This window comes from Cardiocondyla obscurior, linkage group LG06 (assembly GCF_019399895.1).
Source record: "Cardiocondyla obscurior isolate alpha-2009 linkage group LG06, Cobs3.1, whole genome shotgun sequence".
Lineage (NCBI taxonomy): Eukaryota > Metazoa > Arthropoda > Insecta > Hymenoptera > Formicidae > Cardiocondyla > Cardiocondyla obscurior.
The window spans coordinates 7418570-7438218 of NC_091869.1; the positions used below are offsets into that span (position 1 = coordinate 7418570).

Here is a 19649-nt window from a genome sequence, read left to right on the forward strand (position 1 = left end):
ATAATATGTTATTTCTAGGCATTTTTAGACCTCTCACTGTTTCGCGAACGTATGGCTAACGAATTTATCGCGATTCGCGTCAGTCAAACTTCCCCCGAGCTCTGACTGTACAATTAATTTTCTGCCCGAAGACGCAAATTTAATGCACGTATAAATGAGAGTCTAACTTACATTACAGGCAAAAGAGGTGATTGTGGATGCTGTTTCCGTATGGAGAATTGATGGGAGAGGATAAATCGCGCTGGATTAAGTCTTTCAATCTTTCAATTCCGCGAGATTCTTCGGATAAAGTCGTAGCGTCTCCGTTACGTGTTAATTATTCGAACGCCGAGGCAGGAGAAATGGCCGCTCTCCCGTACGCCACGGTATGCTCGTACGCCACCAGAGTCCGTTTGCATCACCCGCACGGTCGGCGCCAAATTCATACCAGCAAAATCCAATTTATGTTACAAAAGAAGTTACACGCTGTATAATAATTTTATCAAATATTAATTTCAATAGATACATCGCGGTATTCGTCGATTAGATCAATCGTTTGTATTTTACGCAATTTGTTTAGAGAAACGAGTATATTTAATATTTAAATTTATATATAAATTACATTTAGAGAGAAAAAGCTAAAATAATTAATGTGTACTTTATTATGTCTAGTATTATAAAATATTCCTAAAATTTATTTTTATTTTTTATTAAAGAAAATTTAATTATTGTTAACAATGGAATATTATATTATTTGTAAAACCTTTTAAATTTAATGGTAATTAATTTTACAATAAATATGCGATGAGAAATAAAGTTGAATTTCTATCTTTATATTTTGTCTTAAATACAAATTTGAAGTTTTTATCGATATCTTATTTGCTTGTACCACTCCAATATACCAGATACATATACCTGAAAAGAAAAAAAGAAACTATTACTAAAAAAGGAGACTTTTACATTAAAAAGTATATTTATTCTCAATATCAAAATATTTCTAATTTATTCTTTATTATAGTAAACTTATTTTTTTATAATAAATTAAAATTATTTGATGAATATATTAAATAATTAAATAAAACTAATTTTGAGAAACAGTAATTTATCTATTCCAATATAGTAAAATATTATTTTGATTAAACATTTAAACTTTATATTTAAAAATCAACTGATTAAAATCTAAAAGTTAATTATCTGTAGTATTCAAGACAGCTAATTTCTTTTTAGTGTTTGGTCTTCGAAGATGCACCGAATGGCGTGCAAGCGGCACTTAAAGCTAGCATGCAGGTTGTCATGGTGCTAGATCCGAATCTTCCCAAACAATATACAAAAGAAGCAACTCTAGTTGAGCAATCTCGAAGAGTTTCAACCTGAAATGTTTGCCGCTATGTGCGAAAAATAATGGGTCTTCTATTTAATTCGTACCTTATCAACATGATTTTTCTTAAATTTCTTTATCCGTATCATCAGATAAATCTTCCAATTCGTAAAAATCTTCGCGTGAACTAGCACTAACAAACATTCCTGATGCATTGGTATTGCCGCTGCTGAATATTTCTGAAATATTTACACGTGAGAATTTGTTTCGCTTCAATTGTCTGTCAATTGTTTCTTTCAGTGTGTTATATGCAGCTATCATATCCCGTGGACATTGAGATACAAAATCTGAAAACAAAATTAAAGCATTTATTTTCATATTTCTCTAGTTATTGTAGTATGTAATAAAAGATATAAAAAATTATTACGTTTGTAAGATGGTTCACTTATGTCAAACATCTTATGATAATAGTACAACTGATTGTACAAATCTGTCCCAGAGTACTGAAAATGTATGAACGTGTATTTTAATATCATGTAATAAAATATAAATTTCAAAATAAAAATATATAAAATTAATTCAATTAACTTACAACTCGACTCATCGACACATCCTTGCATATTGAACAATCCGGAAACTTTTTTGCGAAATCTAGAGGTAGTCGTCTCGTTCTGTTAGAACAAAGTGGATTTTCACACTCCAACCAGCCATTATAGTATTTACTAATTGCTTTTCTTATGGCAAGTTGAACGCTATTTTGTATCACATTTGCGTACGTCCAGGGTGCTACCTTACAATCCTCATTGGAACACATACTTAATGATAATTGCCGACCAGAATGCTGCAAAAAATAACATATGTAATATTCATTAAATATAAATATATAAATATTTAAAATTATAAGTACCACAAAAAATACACGAATACGCTAAATTAAAAAGTTATATTTAGAATCTTAAAATTATAAAATAAAAAATGTATATAAAAAGAAATATATAAAAGATACTTACAAACTCTGTTATAGTATCCTTAATTATTAGTTCTTTATTACATCGTTCATTTTGGCATTTAAATGTTAATGGAAGACAATTATTAAACCTGTTATCATTAATAGCTAATGGTAAATTCAAAGCTGCCTCACAAGCTATCGCTTTAGGTTTGTAAACGAATTGTAGACCTGGCAAACAAATTCACGCATGAAGTATTATGCACATATTTTACATACCATTATTAAAGGTTATAATAATTTTTAAGTACCTAAATTGTTAGCTAAGAAAACATCATCGATACCCTCGATTGGTTCGCAAATTCGTAACACGACAGGAAATATTTGACTCAGTAGATAATAATTAACATCTACTTTTAATTTCTCGTTATTTTTTACTTCATCAATATGATATGCTCGTTCCGTTGCACTTACTGCAGTTCCGTCCTGTAAATAAACTTTATTTCTATTATCTTTTCACAGATATTTTTGGTTTTAAAATATTTTTTTTATTCGTAAAATAAAATTGTAAAATGAAATAAAACCTCGCATATAACATAAGGTAATGTGTCACCAGCTTTCCACATCCGACCACCTGCTTTATTTAATCTAAGTGCCACCATAACATGAGACAATTGTTTTTTATGTGGATATGCATCTGGATTTTTTGATAATTGTTTAGTGATAACAAATGATGACAGTGGTGCAGTTCCTTCTTTAACACTTTTCGCAACGTTTTGCAGGATTTGTACGACTTGTTCTAAACGTGTTTCGCTTGAGTGATCACAAAGAAGCACATCTAAAATTTTTCTAAAAATTAAAAAAATAATAAAATAACTCATACATTTAAATAAAATACATTAAAATAAAATTAATTTCTGAAATTAGTGTATATACTAACTTTCCAATGTCACAGGCCAATGGACACCAATCTCTTCTTACAATATCTAAACCTTTATGCTCCTGTGTCATTTGTATTTGACCATTCGGTAGTTTAGACATCGTAACTGCTGCATATTTTTTCTTTTGCAAGAGTAAGAGATATCGAAATACTCCATCGATATCTAATTCTACTTTCTTATATCGATTATTCACTTCACGCATAATCTAAAAAGTATGATTAGGTAAAATCACTAATAAATATATGTATATGATACAAATGTACTTAAATATAAAATTACAAAATTATATAATAAAATATCTTATTTACCTTTCTACCGATCGTGAAAACGTCATCATATTCCAAAATGTTGGTATTTATCATTAAAGAATCAGTGTCGCCATAAATTACTTCATATTGTAATTTCTCAACTAAGTGCTTTGTATCCTCCAGAATTTCACGACCCTTAGCTGAAAAACAGTAAATGCATCATGCTGTTGATACCTACATATTTTAAACATCCTTCGCATTTTACCTGTTACTAGAGCAGCGAGATTTTTAGCGTAAAATCGACAATGTGTCGCTCCCAAACATCCATACATGGAATTAGCTGTGAGCTTTAATGCCATTTGTCTTATATGATAATCCATTTTCTGTTCCGGTGATAGATTCGGCGTTTTCATGAGCTGCTTTATTTGCTGCCTGCTTTTTACTAACTTGTGAATCTCTGTTGGAATCACACCTGGCTCCATATTCGACTCGGGAATACTTAATTGCTACACCATACAAATTATGTTTTAATCGAGATATTCATTTTTCAATGTTTGTATCTAAAAAAATTACCTCAAGCTCAGCATATGCCGCGCCGGGTACGGTGGTAAAACATAAATTGTACTCTTGTATAATACTTGGATACAGGGAATTGAAATCCATTAACAGTACGAGTTTATCATAAAAACCTTTCTTCGGATCAAGCACGAGACCTCCAGTGTACGCCGCAGCTTTTCTACGTGGACCATCTAATATACGTCTAACATTAATATAACCGGCAAACGTAACTTCGTAATAAAATATAAAAATATATTAAAATCTCACCATCGTCTCGTTTCTTTTCAATTTTTTTATCCGGCGTTATATAATCTTTCAAAGTGAAAGCATGCAACAATAAATATTCGTTCCTCTCTGCTCTTCCGCCTAATAGCGTTCTTGATAAAATATTACCTATATTTATTTAATTTGCAGAAATTATATTAATTATATATTTTTTTTTTTTTTTGTAAAAAAATATTAAAACGTACCTGCTAAACAAGTAATTTGAAGCGCGAGTGGTATAACGTTCAGATCCATTACTATAGTTATAATGTATTTTGCTTCCTTCATTGTTACATGAATTAGATTTTGTATTTTATCTACTGTATTAAAAAATGATGGTGTTTCCGCTGGTGTGATTTCTTTACATTCATGTTCACTCGTCTTCAATACCTAAATGTTTGTCAAAATTAAACTTAATTGACTTCACACTACCAATGTTATAAAAATGTTTACTTATGAGTATTGTACTCTATATATTACGAGTATTACTTACTGCACTGCAAAGCGATTGCAAATCATAACTCCTGACTTTTAAATTCAACTCCTTCGCCGAAACTTGTATATCACAAATTGGACGACCAACAAATGCTTGATTAAGGATTATTTTTCCCTGCATAAATATTACATGTATTAATATATTAAAAAAAAATTTTATTTAAATGCCATAATTGTATTATTTTTATCGATTCAAAAAATATAAAATGTATATTACCCGTAATAGCGGAGGAGTTGTTGATTTTAATCTTCCCATTCTGTTCCAATTAGATACCTTCAACGTAAACATTCTCTGTATTAAAACATCAAATTGAAATGCACAGTCGTAGCCTATTATTAAATCGGGATCCACTTTTTGCATTAAAGTTAAAAACTCTTCGAGTAAATCGCTTTCAGTTTCACATTTTATTATTTCGATATTCGAGATTTTCAAAAAAGTATCGCGAATTTGCCGTGGCCACGGAATATCTCGTGGATGTGTAATAACTGAAAAAACAATGCAAATAATTTGCACTTTATTATCAATACCTTAGTAAGCAAAAAAAAAATTAAATAATAAATAACATTATACAAAAGCAGACTTACAACAAAATTGACGTTCATAAGGTGGCTTTGGTGGTTCCTTATCAACGTTATACTTATGATGAATTAAGACAACAACCATCACGACTTCATTCTGCAACTTTGCATTCAAAGACATTCTCACGTTTAATGTCGCTATCACCATTGGGGGTTTGGCTTTCTCTTGAGAACACACCGATATATTGTCCATGTCTGAAGAAACCACCTGTTACATTTTAGTGTAAAATAAACTGTATCAAATCACTTTCTATTGCTATAATATTATAAACGCGTTTACGTACTATTTGTGGACACCACGCAAATCGTCCTGCAGTAGGGGATATATTTTTAACGTCTAACCAGCAAGGCCCCTTAATCTTTCGTTCTATAAGTAATAATTCTAATGCATTCACTGTTGTGCCAAAAACCCGTTCTATCGCCGACCCAGAGTAATCGGAATTGATAGCTGGATAGCGTGCATTATATTTGACTTCCAAATAGTCTGAAGTTTTTGGTGTACCTTCCTTTTCAAAAGAATAATGCTTTTTCACTTCTTTGCAACTAAACTCCATTATACGCGTTTTATTAGCATATTCATCAAATTCTTTATATACATCTGCCATGGTAGTTAATTGCGATTCAGTATCTTTTATCTGCAATTTATGACCAAAAATATTAGTATATCGATAAAAAAAATATACGTTTACAAAAGATATACGCACATATTTTCTAGGCAAAAGATATATTCTCCTTGGTATACAATGCACCATAACGCAACACGAACAGTATGTATCAAGACTTGATACATATACCTTGCCAAAAAGATACACAGTTCCAGGATTTTTATAAGAGTTTTCATAAGCATCTAAATAATAGAATCTAAATACTTCGTCCTTATCGTTTGTCTTAATTAATTGTGGCGTTGATTCCATTAAATCCACAGCATTACCAATTTTCATGCTTTTAACAGAAGTTTTGCATGTAGCAGTTCTTACATCTATTCCATTTTTCTTAGATTTAACTTTATTATTTGACGATGGGAAATCAATGTCCATACTTCCATCATCAAAATTAATAGTAGATAGCTGCAATGTATTTTATTTTTATTGCTTTGCATTTTATTATATACATAAACTAAGATAACAGAAAAAATATAATAATAATAACTTACATCTCCCACACACTCGTTAAGATCCATTGTAGAGCTATTCTCATCCTCAATAATCTGACTTGCACTTTGGTCAACATTAGATTCCACTGTTTTCTTAATATTTTGATTTTCTGACGTTGATTTTTGTTTCTCAACTTTTAAACAATTATTCGAATCAGCTGGTTTAATTTTGTTACTTTTTGAGGGTGCATCAAACATTGCAGTATCATCCTCTTCAATTATTGGACTTTCACTTTGTGCAATAGTATCAGATTCTAATATAATATTCTCATCAAATTTTTTAGATGCTTCTTTGTCAGCTGTTTGATTTACAGCTTGAGATTGATATGTTTGTCTATAACAAATATATGTACAAATCTATAACAGAATTTTATAATTTTGATGTAAAGTAATGCAGTAATATAAACAGAATTCATTAACTTACGTATTGGAATGAACTGTGTGGCAAAATTTGTTCCTATTGCCTCCTGATTTAGGACTATTTACAGTCTTTTTACTTGAAGAAATTTCACTAAGCAATTCTCCCAAAATATCATCATCTTTAATCTGAACTACCTTAGCATCTTTCTTAGAGGGCATATTTCTTAACATACTTTGAATATTTCCTTTTTTCTTGTCATCTTCTTTCTTTCTTTTTCTAGGACCAGCCACACTATGCCTTTGTCTTTTTGCTTCTTGAATGCTTTCTTCATCTAGATCATCATCAAAAATTTCTCTTCCATCTTCAACATAACCACTTTCCCCTGTAATGTTAAATTCAAATTAAATATTCTTTTTTATATTTTCAAGGCAGATTTCAAGATATTAAAAAGCATCAAGCAATTATTTTTCCAATATAATGTATTACTATTTAAATTTGCTTCACAAAGAACTTTAAATAAAGCATTTTTTTAGCAACTAATAAAAATGAAAACTTCTTACCATCATCAACTATCCAATCATCCCGTTGACGCTTTAAAACAGTGTTACTGTATTCCTTCTCATCTACTTCATCGTAGACACTGTCTAATTCTTCAATCTCATATTTGCGTTTGCCACCACTTCTAGCCTCCTTCAGTCTTTCTAGAGCTGAGAGCCTGCCAGTCTTATCGATCTTCTGGCGTTTGGTTCTGCCAGATGTAGATGCTGAAACATTATTCAACAAAATAAGACTAATTAGTTTTATAATTATGTTGTACACAGGTATGTCATACAGAAAAATGTGAGTGTATTCTGCTGTATAGTAAATAATTTCTGAAAACGTTTTTTTATACAATAACTACTTACCTTGCGAATCATCCATTATTCTTCCTTTAAATTGCGTTTATTAACACGAATACACATGCGGTATTTCACTTTGTGATACTCGCGTGTTTTAGCATGTTTTGGCGGGAGATAAATTTTTTAGCTGGCAGAGTACGGCGCGCGCAGTGCAGGTTAGTGCAGCTAATTCAACTACAACGAACATTGAATGGTCTGAAGACAGATATGCAGAAATAACTTTGCTAACGGTGAGGTTTTCTTTCACTCATGTACGTTGGAAAGCACTTTAAATAAAGAGAAAAGAAGCACGATATTCGAACACGTTGCAACTATAACTTATCGCCAGTTCTATTTTGTTTTATTTATCTGTGATAAAGTAAGCGATATATGATAGTACCAACAATTACCAACACCGTAAGATTGAAAATTCTTGATGTTTTAGTTTCCTCATTAACCGTCGTAGCGTTGATAGACCAACATTTGCCACGAACGCCGCGGTGCCGCCTATCTATTACTATTTATTTATGGTTCGTACGTTTTATAAGTGTCGTTTTAATAAGGTTAGATAAGATTTTTTTAAATAAATTTCAATTCCTTTTGCAACCATAAAAAATAATAAATAATTCTTTCATATGACATACATGTATACTTTTTTCTTTTATCCAAACCGTCTTAAAAATAATTTTACACCTTATAGTATGCCCAGAGTTGCAACAAATGAATTCCACCCTTCGGCCGAGGTTATTTGTTAAGAAATTGCGTTATTGGCGTAATTTATCGATGCAAAAGGATGACGAGCCTCAGATCGGTCTCGCAAAAGATACTTCAATTGATGATTTGGCGGAGCCGACCAACTGCTGCATGTCAGGGTGCTCAAGTTGCGTATGGATTAAGTATGCAGAGAGATTGAGTAATGTGATAGAACATTCTGACATGGATTTGCAAAAAGCTATCTTTGAAAAGGTACAAGATCCGAATATGAGAGCGTTTCTTACTATGGAATTAAGATGTAGGAAGTTGATAAAATAGTAGGAACATTACATAGGAAAGGGCAGATACATCAGTTGTATTAGTCTAAAACTTAACTTAAAATTTAAACTGTTAAAAACTAATTGCTGCAAATTGCCTTGTACATACATAGTCGTTAATATTATCAACATATGTAAATAATATTCTCAATATATATAAATGCATATGGACATTACATATTTAATATAAATCTATGTATAATATATGATATGTATTATTTGTAGAATAAAAATTAGAAATTTATGTTATTTTCATGATTCTTTTAAAATTAATTATTTAATTTATTATATTAATTTTTTTTTTTTAGGAATGTTAAGAAAATTTTTTTTTTCTACTTTCTAAAGAAGAATTAAGATTGTTATGAGTCAACTTCCAAATGTTCTTTCTCTTCTTTGCAATTTAAATTTAATCTCTTGGATTAATTAATGACACCTGCCTTCTACGATTTAGTCACAGAAGTGCAAAGTTCACAAAAGATATCGAATTGAATAACATGAAATAGCGTTAAAGAATACATAAAAAGAAATGTTAAATTAAAACTATTTAACTTACTTAACAACGGTATATATTACCCGATAATTATTTTATTATAAAACAAAAGTTACCATAGGAATTATTTGGAAATTGATTCGGGTTTATTATTATGCTAGAAACCGCAAGAGAAAAATTAATTGATAAAATTCAACGCAATCTTATATCCCATGCAAAGTAGTCTCACACGCGTACGTCACGTCACGTTCCTCTTTCATGATGACGTGCGTACATTAGTCGCGCTCACACTCACGCTCGCCCACGCGCACTAGCGCGATTTATTTTCGCTTGGCGATTCTCGCGATCGCGTTTTGCCGCAATCTCGGCGGAGCCTCGGTTGAACGTGCAAAATGACGTCCGTCAATTCTCGAATCCGTGGATCAATAACTTCTTGCTACTTCTATGTTAAAGATTTCAATTTGTGATTATATTCTACGCTGTGCTCGAGCGGATTTTAATTATAATTATATATCTATTTTGTGAAATGACGTCAGCAAGTGAGTTTGTGAGTGACGAAAGCAAATATAAAATGCATAGTGGCGAAATCGGTTTGATAAAATCGCTCATCGTTTGGTAAACGGGAATATAATTAATAATCAAAGTTTAAAAGAAGGGTTTAATTAATGTTTTCTTTGTGTTAAATTGTTCTTAAAAGAAAAATTTAAAAGTTTAATTAAAACTTAATCTAACTTGATCGACCTTATGAATTAATTTCCCAGAAATGTATATATGGATTGAGAGAGAATTAAAATGAAGGTAACGAGAAAGGAAAAAATGGACTACATAAAGGAAGAACCTTCGACTATCACAGATTCCCATAATGTACCTTTAGGCGACTTATTGGTGCACACATCGATACCGGCGGCAGCGGTTACAGTAAAATTATGCGCTGAAGATTCCATGGAAGAGATTGGTGAAACTATCAGTCAGAAAAAAGAGGATATTTTAAGTACATTTAAAAGAAGAACCTTTAATAGAATCAGTTTTAAGGGCGAATCAAATCCTTTGTTGAACAGGTAAAAAATTAATTAATTACTATCATTTAAAAATATATCTAATGGCATAATTTCAACTAATGCAAATTATAATAACATGGTCAAATTTTATAACATAGCGGAATGTTTATAGATCACAAAATTGAATTAAATTTTGAAGATATACATTTCATTTTTTTTTAATTATTTATAGACTGAGTACAGTATTTTGCTAATGTTGATTGGCGATTATTACGAACATAATTGTGGTAACTTTGTGATGTGGCAACCATAAGGAGTTGCTATTATACATAAATATTGTAATTTAAGCTCATTGTTCACTTGTTGCAAAAAGGTTCTTTTAAAACAAAAGTTAGGAATGTTGGTTAGTTGATTAATTTCTGTTACACGGCTTAGACCTAAAAAGAAACCTTAATAAACGATGAAGTTTTCTTGTTATGAATGGTTGTAAGTACACAATTATTTTATATTATAATTTAACAATAATTGTAGATAGGCGAATTATTTAAATAATGTGTTAAAAATGATTCCAAACCTTAGAGAATAGATAGTTTAATATATTTCAATTGCATCATACATAAATAATTAATATGGAATATGACTGATTTTATTACAATTAATTTCATTAAAAATAGAAACGCGATTTTCTACTTTATTAACATGAACAACTTTTAGTTATAAAGTTTGTGCATACATAGGCTTGTTTTATTTAAAGTAATTTTTTTTCTTTCAGCTAAATTGCTATATAAAAGTGTTAAAAACATATACGTATGTCGTGTAATTAATCGGTTTAGATTGGCAAACTTATTACGTTTTTTCATCATATTTTATTAACTTTTATGCGTGGATTAGTTTTCTTTAAATGTAAAAGGCATATTTATGAATGCGAATAAATATTTCTATGAAATATTTTTATGAACGCTAATACTATTCGAAACAATAGCCGTAACCTTGTATAAATATGCATGCATTACATAAGTCGATAGAAAGAAGCTTATCGCTTCCGCATAAGATAGTACAGCAAAGAACTTCGTCACGATGATTGTTTAAACTCTATTTATTTCTTAAGGTTACTTACCATACAATAAAAAGCAATAATATGCGAAAACTGCATACTTGTAAAAAAAACAAAAAAACTAAGGGAATTAGATAAAGCAATTATCAAAAAGATTGCAAAATTAAGATTGTTAAAGTTGTATTTAAAAAGATATCGGAAGCTACAATATGAGATATTATTACTAAACGATTTAAAGTTGAGTATTATTATATTTTCATGTGGAATTCCTATTAACTTTATCACATACTCTCGATGTTACTTAGTAACAGTGTTAAAATAGACAGGACGATATAAAATCTGAAATATAATGCGAGCTTTTATGAGACTCTAAAAATAGCGATACGTACATTGTTACCGTTTCATTGGTAGTACTAAAAAAATCTTTTTGTTCTTATTTTTATTGAAAGTAGAAAGTGCGAGCCTAAAATTACGGAAATTAATTAATTTTTTAAGGAAAAGAGTTATATGTTATCTTCCTTTTTATATTACTAAGATTAATTTTTAGTCACAAACATGAGTTCGCGCATTTGGAAGGCATAAAGTAACTTTGCAACTTTGAAATAACAACATTAAAATTTAAATGTGTGCTAAAACGTGTACTATTTTTTTTCTCAACTTTCTGATAAGAGGCACCTGTTTTTAAAATACTTTTAGTATATTTTACATTTGATAATTTTTGCATGTTTTTCAAATACAAAAAGAACATTTTGTACAACTTAAAAACATGTCATAGATTCACTTAACTAAAATTTTAATATATTAATTAATCTTTAAATTATTCTTTTAATTATTTATTTTCATTATTTTTGTAGTGGAAAATTTTAAATTATTAAATCCCCTCTTTATAACAGTTCAGTAACGAATTCCACAATTGTGCCAAAGTGACAAAGAGAAACCGCCAAGGACCGAAATTACATTTGCAGTATTCGGCCAGCCTCGACTCTTTAACGAACGATCTTGATTAACCGTGTTAGCGTCTACGGTAGTTAATTTAGGTAAAAAATACGTAAAAAAGTACACTACACCGAACTTTTTATATAAAAAATGTACAAAATGTTTCAAATAAGTGCTTTAAAATTTATTAAACTGCAGAAAAATATTTAGTCAATATAACTTTGTTGTTAAATGTAAGTTAAATCCGCATTTTTTTTTTTTCACTTATAGTGTAGTAGATCGAAAGATTGTCTATTATTGTTATAGCACAAATTTCATTATTTTAATATAGAGAAGTAATTGACATGCATTTATGTTTTAATTTAAATATCTTAGCTTGTATTTATATGTAAAAACTATTTAAACAGTCTAGTCATACATTTTTCAAAACACCTTATCAACAGTTTTGTCATGCCGCTCTTTTTGTATTTACAATAAGTTTGCTACTACAAGCCAACCCAAGTTCGATAGCGTACGTTTTGTAAGAAATGTAACGGAAATCTTGAGACTTACTAGACTTAAGAGAACTACCTCAATAGCAAAATTGCAGTAAATATCTGTCTTACTGTCCACATTGTTCAGAAAGTCTTTCAGGTAACGATCATTGTGCGAGCAAATTTGTTTTACAGATGTAGACATAGAGCCATTTATTTTTTTAAATAAGCAACTAGAATTTATCAATGGTTTCTTTTTTTTTTTTTTTACGTGATGTTAATTCGTCTGTCTCTCAATTTTGTTCATAAATTTAGATTTATTTAAATAAATAAATAAATATTTAATTTTTGCAACATAAGGGAACAACGTATAAAAGAATGGCTGATATTAAAATTTATTGATCTTGCGCCGATCGGAAAAAAATGGAAATGACGAATTTAAAACGTCTTTGTTCGTCGGATGCTGAGAAAATATATTATTTATGTGAGACGGGCAGGTTATCGGGACTGCGACGGGTGATCTCACAAACGTCTATGACGATTGTCAAAGCGACGACATCCGGTGAAGCAACCTGGCGCGAAGATTTGCTCAAGTAATCATTTTCAATAAGCATCCTTTTTTTTCTTATCTCCCTGTTTCACATATTGTGCGAATTCTAGATTTGGGACATATTTAAAATCAATTAAAATTTCTTTGACGTTATTTTACTATCCAATTAGAAAAATTTCTTAAATGAGTTTTCCTTCAACAAAGTTATAATTAATCGCTGCGCTGTAAAATGCCGTTCAAAAATATTTGTTAATAATTTAAAATATTACAAACGAAAAGGTAATTCAATTTGTTTTAAAATTTAATTAAATATTAGAATGACAACCTTTTCGTACAAGTATACAAAAAATTAAAAAATCTTATACCGTAATTCCCAATATTATTTCGTTTTCAGCCGAATAAGCGTGGAATTTATAAAGCGGATATTTTATTAAGATTGTGTGCGAGAAGTATTTCTTGTTTCAAAATAATCGCCTACGTTTCGTCGAGACGAGAAAGTATTCGCGATTATAGCAATTTATGGCAAGAAACTTAGCATAACGCCGAAGAGAATCTCCATTGGAACATCGTGTCAAACGAGTTTCACGTTTCTAATTGCAAATTTTTCTTTTATTTGGTAGGATTTATTTTTCATTAACTTTTTTATTGGAAAATTATCATGCATGTACGCATGTATACACTCGCGCATATTACGCACGCATTATTTAATATTAATTTCTTTTTTTTGTCGGATTAATTAAAATATAAAACACATGAATAAGGAATGCAAACCTATTCTCTTCCCCAGATTAAATCTCAATTATCTAATATTTCACGTAGATTCAAAATAATATCACATTATGGGAAGATTAATTTCATGATTACATAATTTAAAAATAAGATCTCGAATTAATCGGCCGTTACTTAATTTCAAGTAATTACTGTCTGATTAATAGCGCTCTAAATTCGCATGATTTCGCGTAACTTTCAACCCTGACATATTGACCCGTGACGCAAATAGATCGGCGGCCTTATACAACGCGCTTTTTGGCATCGTGAATATTTGTGAACGACACTTTGAAGTCTATTTACACACTTTTGCAGACACATGTGTTTGTAAAAATGCACTGAGAAAAAACCATTATTTTACGAGAATTTATTTCATTTATTTTATACTAAATGTCTTCTTTATTTATTCTAATTAAAAAAAAATTAATTAGTTTAATTAAACTGTATCAGTATTAAATGTGGAAATCCGAGTTTCATAAAGCAACTTCTTGAGGAGTACCGTGGTAATATACATATACGAAATCTCATACTTGACATTTTTAGTCTTTGATCTACAGACTTCCGCAAAATGACGAATTCACGTAATAACATATGTAAATTGTTATCGTTTCATTGATCAAAATTATATTTCAGAATGATCTCACATTACTTTCGGCATTTATAATTTGGTTACAGCACGATTTTGCACGATTATAAAATTAAAAGCGGTTTATAAATTAATTTAATCAACGTTTCTTTTAAGGCATCGCCAAACCAAATTTAGCTCTAGAAGAATTCGCAAACGAGTTGTTTTTAAACACGGCGACTGTAACGTTGTTCAAGGAAATGTCTCTAAACGACGTCGACGGTATCTTCAGGTAAATATTTTAGGCATTGTCAAGATATTAAAAAAAAGTGTGATTTAAATTTTAATTTGTAAAATAAAATAAATAATAAAAATTGGTCAATTAATTTCTTTGCAGGACATTTTTACAACATTGGTGGATGCGCAATGGCGATGGACCCTTCTGGTGTTCTCTTTGAATTTTTTGTTATCTTGGCTATGGTTCGCGCTTATTTGGTGGCTGATTGCGTACAGTCACGGTGATCTTGAGTCTCATAATTATAATAATGACACTTTTATACCTTGTGTCATGGAAACTCGCAGCTTCGTAAGCTGTTTCTTATTCTCCATCGAAACGCAACATACAATTGGGTAGAGAATTACTCATATCTTTTTTTTTTTTTTTTTTTTTTTGTCACAACTATCAGTATGATTTAAATCCCTTTCTTTTTTATATTCTGTTTATAATTTAATAATTGTATTATGGTATTATATGAAAATGATATAGATATGGAGCAAAGCATATAACGGACGAATGTCCAGAGGCAATTTTCATATTGTGCCTTCAATCAATGACTGGAGTGATTTTACAAGCGTTCATGGTTGGCATAGTCTTTGCCAAATTATCACGTCCTAAAAAGCGCACCCAGACCTTACTTTTTTCACGTAATGCTGTCATCTGTCAACGAGACGGTCAACTTTGTCTAATGTTTCGCGTCGGTGATATGCGTAAGAGCCATATCATCGAGGCTCATGTTCGTGCTCAAATGATTAAGAGAAAAGTAAGATAATTGTATTATCTTATTGTCTTTTTTTTCGTTAATAAAAATAATATATGTTTCAGGTAACTATGGAAGGTGAATTGCTGCCTTTTTGTCAAACGGAACTAAAAGTAGGAGGTGATGGAGAAGAGGATAAAATCTTCTTCATCTGGCCCACCACAATTGTTCACAAGATCGACCAATATTCACCTTTGTACAAGGTATCAGCCAGCGACATGCTGCGAGAACGGTTCGAAATTGTCGTAATATTGGAAGGTAAGAATATTGTTACGTCCTGGTGATAGTCTGGAACAAAATTCAAATTTTGTACTTAATACTGATAATTATTACCACTGATAGGAGTGATCGAATCTACCGGCATGACGACACAGGCGAGAAGCTCATACTTGCCATCGGAGATTTTATGGGGCCACCGATTTCAATCCATCATTACTTTCCGCAAGGAGACTGCCGAATATGAAGTTGATTATACTCTATTTAATAACACTTACGAGGTGGACACCCCACTTTGCTCTGCCGCTGATCTCGATCGCATTCGGACAATGCATCGCACAAGAACTGGTAAAAATGAAGACTATTTTTTATTTATTCAAAAATTATATGTATATATATATAACATCTGTTTAACCCTTGAATGCACTCTATTAAAATTTTTTTGTTACGTTTTAATAAGTAAATCGTAAAAATATTAGAAAAATTTTGTATTAAAAAATACGTTTTACTAGAATATATTATCTATTTATTGATTTGTATATTAATTAAATAATAACGTAACTTTAATAAATTATGTATTTTCTGCTGGACGAGATATCTTAATCGAATATTGATACGTGTATTCATATCGTAGACTTTTAAAAATATTTTTTACGTATAATACAACATTTCTGTCTAAACAAGTATTGTAAGCATGCTTCGGGAAAGAGAAGAGGCTCTGATATGCATATTATGTCAGTCTTAATTTATCTCGCATCTTGTGACCGAAATAGACCAGATGCATTCAAGAGTTAAATATTACAACGAGATCACGAATTGACGTTAACGGCGAAAGGAAACGTAAATGTCAATTTACGAGTAATCTAGTATCGCGTCAACGAACGATTGTTTACGTTACGCTAAACGATTACATTACGGGCCTGAATATGCATGTGCATTACCAGGTCGTGATTTTGAAACAATCAATTTTTCCATTAATCTCGCAAATATCATCGTTCACCCATTTCTATTACAGACCGCGATCAATAGCACCAACACTTTTCTACGTTCCGGCTTTATTTTATCAGAAATTATTCCATTCTGTCTGTGACACATTAAAGCGCCGGGATATTTATCCCAATGAATGTTCAATGGTTTGACGATATCGTGATTAACTTGCCAATCAAACATTATTGCCTCAAGCCTGCAGCTTTGAAATTATCGTTCGGACCGATCAACGCTGTCAGCTCCTCGCGAGCCCCCAATTGCAATTTTTAAGACGCTCCTATTAATAGCACGTATAAAATTAATTCATCTGATAGATTTGTTCGCTCGCGATTCGTAGCCTTCCGCTTTCGTTCTGGCGATCTCTTCCTTCCGCATTTACATCGATTGAGATATGAATTTTTCACGGGCTCGTGAATTAATCAGCTCAGCTATCGAACGAATCGAACTTCAATGAGCGTGACTCCGGAAGATGTCGTAACGCCTGGTACAGCGATGCGTTGTCGGCGTCGCCGGCGCTGAAGCGATGCCACAGCTTGTTGTTGGGGTCCCAAGCTGAATTGGGCGGTTTGCATAATCGGAGCATGTGCCGAGAGTCGCGAGCAATTCCATAAACGTAGCTGTTATTTCCTGAAAGCGGTTTAAAGATATTTTGAGACGTTACAATGATTCTCCCTGACGAACGGTAGACCGAGGCTATGTCAATGTGGATACGATGCGTGGCAGAATTTTAAATTGCGATTATTGTCACAAGGCAGATTCATTATATGACAAATCAATTAATTTATCATGATAATCTTTCGCGTAAAGATATTTTTGCCAAAAGAAAAAATATCTCCTGGGAAAACACATGTGATTAATTTGCATGCAAGGGGATGTTCCGTGTGGGACGGTAAGGTGAAAGGTATCTCTTTGCAAAGTGCTTCTTCGGCAGTTTAAGTTCGCCACCGCGTAACCCTTTACTTCTTATAAAAGTGTATGATCAAGGGTGGCAATCGCCCCCGCAACAAGGTATCTCTGCCTTGTAGAAAAACTCTTTCCTCGTAATGGAAAAAACTCTCTTTCGACAAGAGAATATTTCCTCCCTTGAAATAACATCACTATTACAAAAACACTAGAACGTATGCTCGCAGTAACGTATGAATAACTATCCTCCGTATGATGAAACGTATATCTTTCGTAATATATGAGGATCTCTTCTACGAGGGAAAACATTATATTTATTCCCTAAGAATGATTACTTCTCCGCGCGCGTGTATCTTACTCACCCAGGAGACTTGAAATCCAAAGAGATCTCTCTTTCGAGTGGAAAATCAAGACATTGTTTTAATAAACACCTGGCAACCCCTCGCAACTCCTTTTTATACGCGAATTTCACCGACGCGTTAACAAAAGTACACCGCTCGGGATGAAATTACCTGTAGTCGGAGATTGCGAAGGCGACTGTTGCGGCGAGCCTGCCAAGGGTGATAAGGGCTCGTAGGGGGGCGGTGGAGGTGAAGACGGTGACGGGGTAGGTGACGGCGGTGGTAGCCTAAGAACAATGTCCGGATCGAGCCCGAGGGCCTTCAAAGCCCTTCGGGGATCCGCGCGCACCCACGTCTCGAACAGGTCGACCGGCCAATCTGTCTGCGTCGACACGTCGATCAATCTCGCCGGTGGATTCCAACAAATAGCGTCTGGGGGATGAGACGAGCTCCTCGCGAGGACACCGCTACCGCGATTTGCCGCCGGGGTTGGTAGATTCGGATTACTCTGGGGTGAGCAAGCAAGCATCTGCAACGCTTGGATGGCATTGCGCACCTGTCGATCATGTCAATGTGTCATTTTAATCCCGCGGTCTATTTCCCATCGATTAATATCATCGTTTTAAATTTATGTAAATTTATAATACAATTAAAATTATAAAAAACAATAAAAAGCACAGGTAATTAAAGACGTTTAAACCATTTTTGCGCAGTGTCTCTGGGTCAGATTGAAGGATGCGTATATAAAGTACCTCGCAACTGAGCGTTGCAACGTCCTGATGCAGCGTGGAAAACTGATTATCGAGTCTCTCAACTGATCCTCGAATGTGCTCTTCTACGGATTCTTGGGCGACCACTTGTGTTGTCCTACCTCGCAGCAGACCTCCTCTTCCTACCCGTCTGACTTCTCGATAATCATCCCTGAAATTTTACAAACAGAGTTAACTCTATTCTTCATTACACAAGAATCTGAAATATCGAAAACGTTCGATGAGATGACGATCGAAATCGCGGTGTAAAAATCCTAAAAAGCAAATACCAGAAAAAAAAGATTATACATTTCGCAATTCATACTGCCGTCTAAAGTTAAACTAACTGCAACCTTGGGATATTTTCAAGTTCTCCAAGTAGAAAATCACGTGTTGTACACTTGAGAATTTTTCCTTAAAAACTTTTATTCTCATACTTCCTCATTTAAATGCTACTTAATAAAATAATTCAAATCTTTATAGAAAATGGAATCGTTTTTTGGAAAATAATATTACAGTAGATATCGATATTTTATTCAGTAAAATAAGTTAAACATATTGAAGCTATTTTTCGCAAAAGAGTAGTTGACAGTAATCGAGTTGACGTAAGAAAAAAAAAGTTTAATGAAAAAATGGAAAGGCAAAAGGTCCTAAACCGCTTGATTAACTTTTTTCTTTCACTCTCACAGTCCAGCCATTATCTCTGCCTTTTTACGCTGTTGAAATTTTTATCTCACTATCATTTGCTATCTATCGTCCCTTTTTTAACTTTTTATATTTTATAAGATATTAAAGTGATCTCGATTTCTTTTCAATATTAGCGTCCTCTTT

General features: G+C 32.1%; 3 protein-coding genes across 7 annotated transcripts in view; 1 reads left to right on the top strand and 2 right to left on the bottom strand.

Moving 5' to 3' along the window:
- Positions 1–631: 631 nt before the first annotated feature.
- Positions 632–8223, bottom strand: Dnapol-alpha180 (DNA polymerase alpha catalytic subunit). The gene is made up of 22 exons (XM_070657902.1): positions 7748–8223; positions 7403–7606; positions 6906–7224; positions 6482–6815; positions 6033–6395; positions 5613–5963; positions 5335–5536; positions 4967–5235; positions 4748–4864; positions 4461–4644; positions 4258–4383; positions 4006–4181; positions 3698–3938; positions 3493–3632; positions 3184–3389; positions 2828–3092; positions 2555–2729; positions 2308–2474; positions 1890–2138; positions 1725–1800; positions 1405–1644; positions 632–894 (listed from the first exon to the last, which is right to left on the bottom strand). The coding sequence occupies exons 1-21, from the start codon at positions 7761–7763 to the stop codon at positions 1424–1426; spliced, it is 4401 nt and encodes a 1466-aa protein (XP_070514003.1). The 5' UTR covers positions 7764–8223; the 3' UTR covers positions 632–894; positions 1405–1423.
- Positions 8224–9435: 1212 nt separating this feature from the next.
- LOC139103356 (G protein-activated inward rectifier potassium channel 3) lies at positions 9436–19633 on the top strand. The gene is made up of 7 exons (XM_070657930.1): positions 9436–10299; positions 14763–14877; positions 14983–15215; positions 15352–15625; positions 15688–15880; positions 15965–16186; positions 18783–19633. The coding sequence occupies exons 1-7, from the start codon at positions 10034–10036 to the stop codon at positions 18830–18832; spliced, it is 1353 nt and encodes a 450-aa protein (XP_070514031.1). The 5' UTR covers positions 9436–10033; the 3' UTR covers positions 18833–19633.
- The window catches only part of Elk (Eag-like K[+] channel), a 32087-nt gene continuing 24829 nt past the window's right edge, over positions 12392–19649 (bottom strand). For 4 of the 5 annotated variants that reach the window (XM_070657904.1, XM_070657906.1, XM_070657905.1 and 1 more), the window contains 3 exons: positions 18822–18990; positions 18241–18625; positions 16877–17452 (listed from right to left, as the gene is read on the bottom strand). In XM_070657904.1, coding sequence (XP_070514005.1) covers positions 17250–17452; positions 18241–18625; positions 18822–18990 — 757 coding nt within the window. In that variant the 3' untranslated portion in view covers positions 16877–17249. Of the gene's footprint in view, positions 15911–16015; positions 17453–18240; positions 18626–18821; positions 18991–19649 lie in introns of those variants that run through there. The other variant, XR_011545870.1, reaches the window with a different exon arrangement.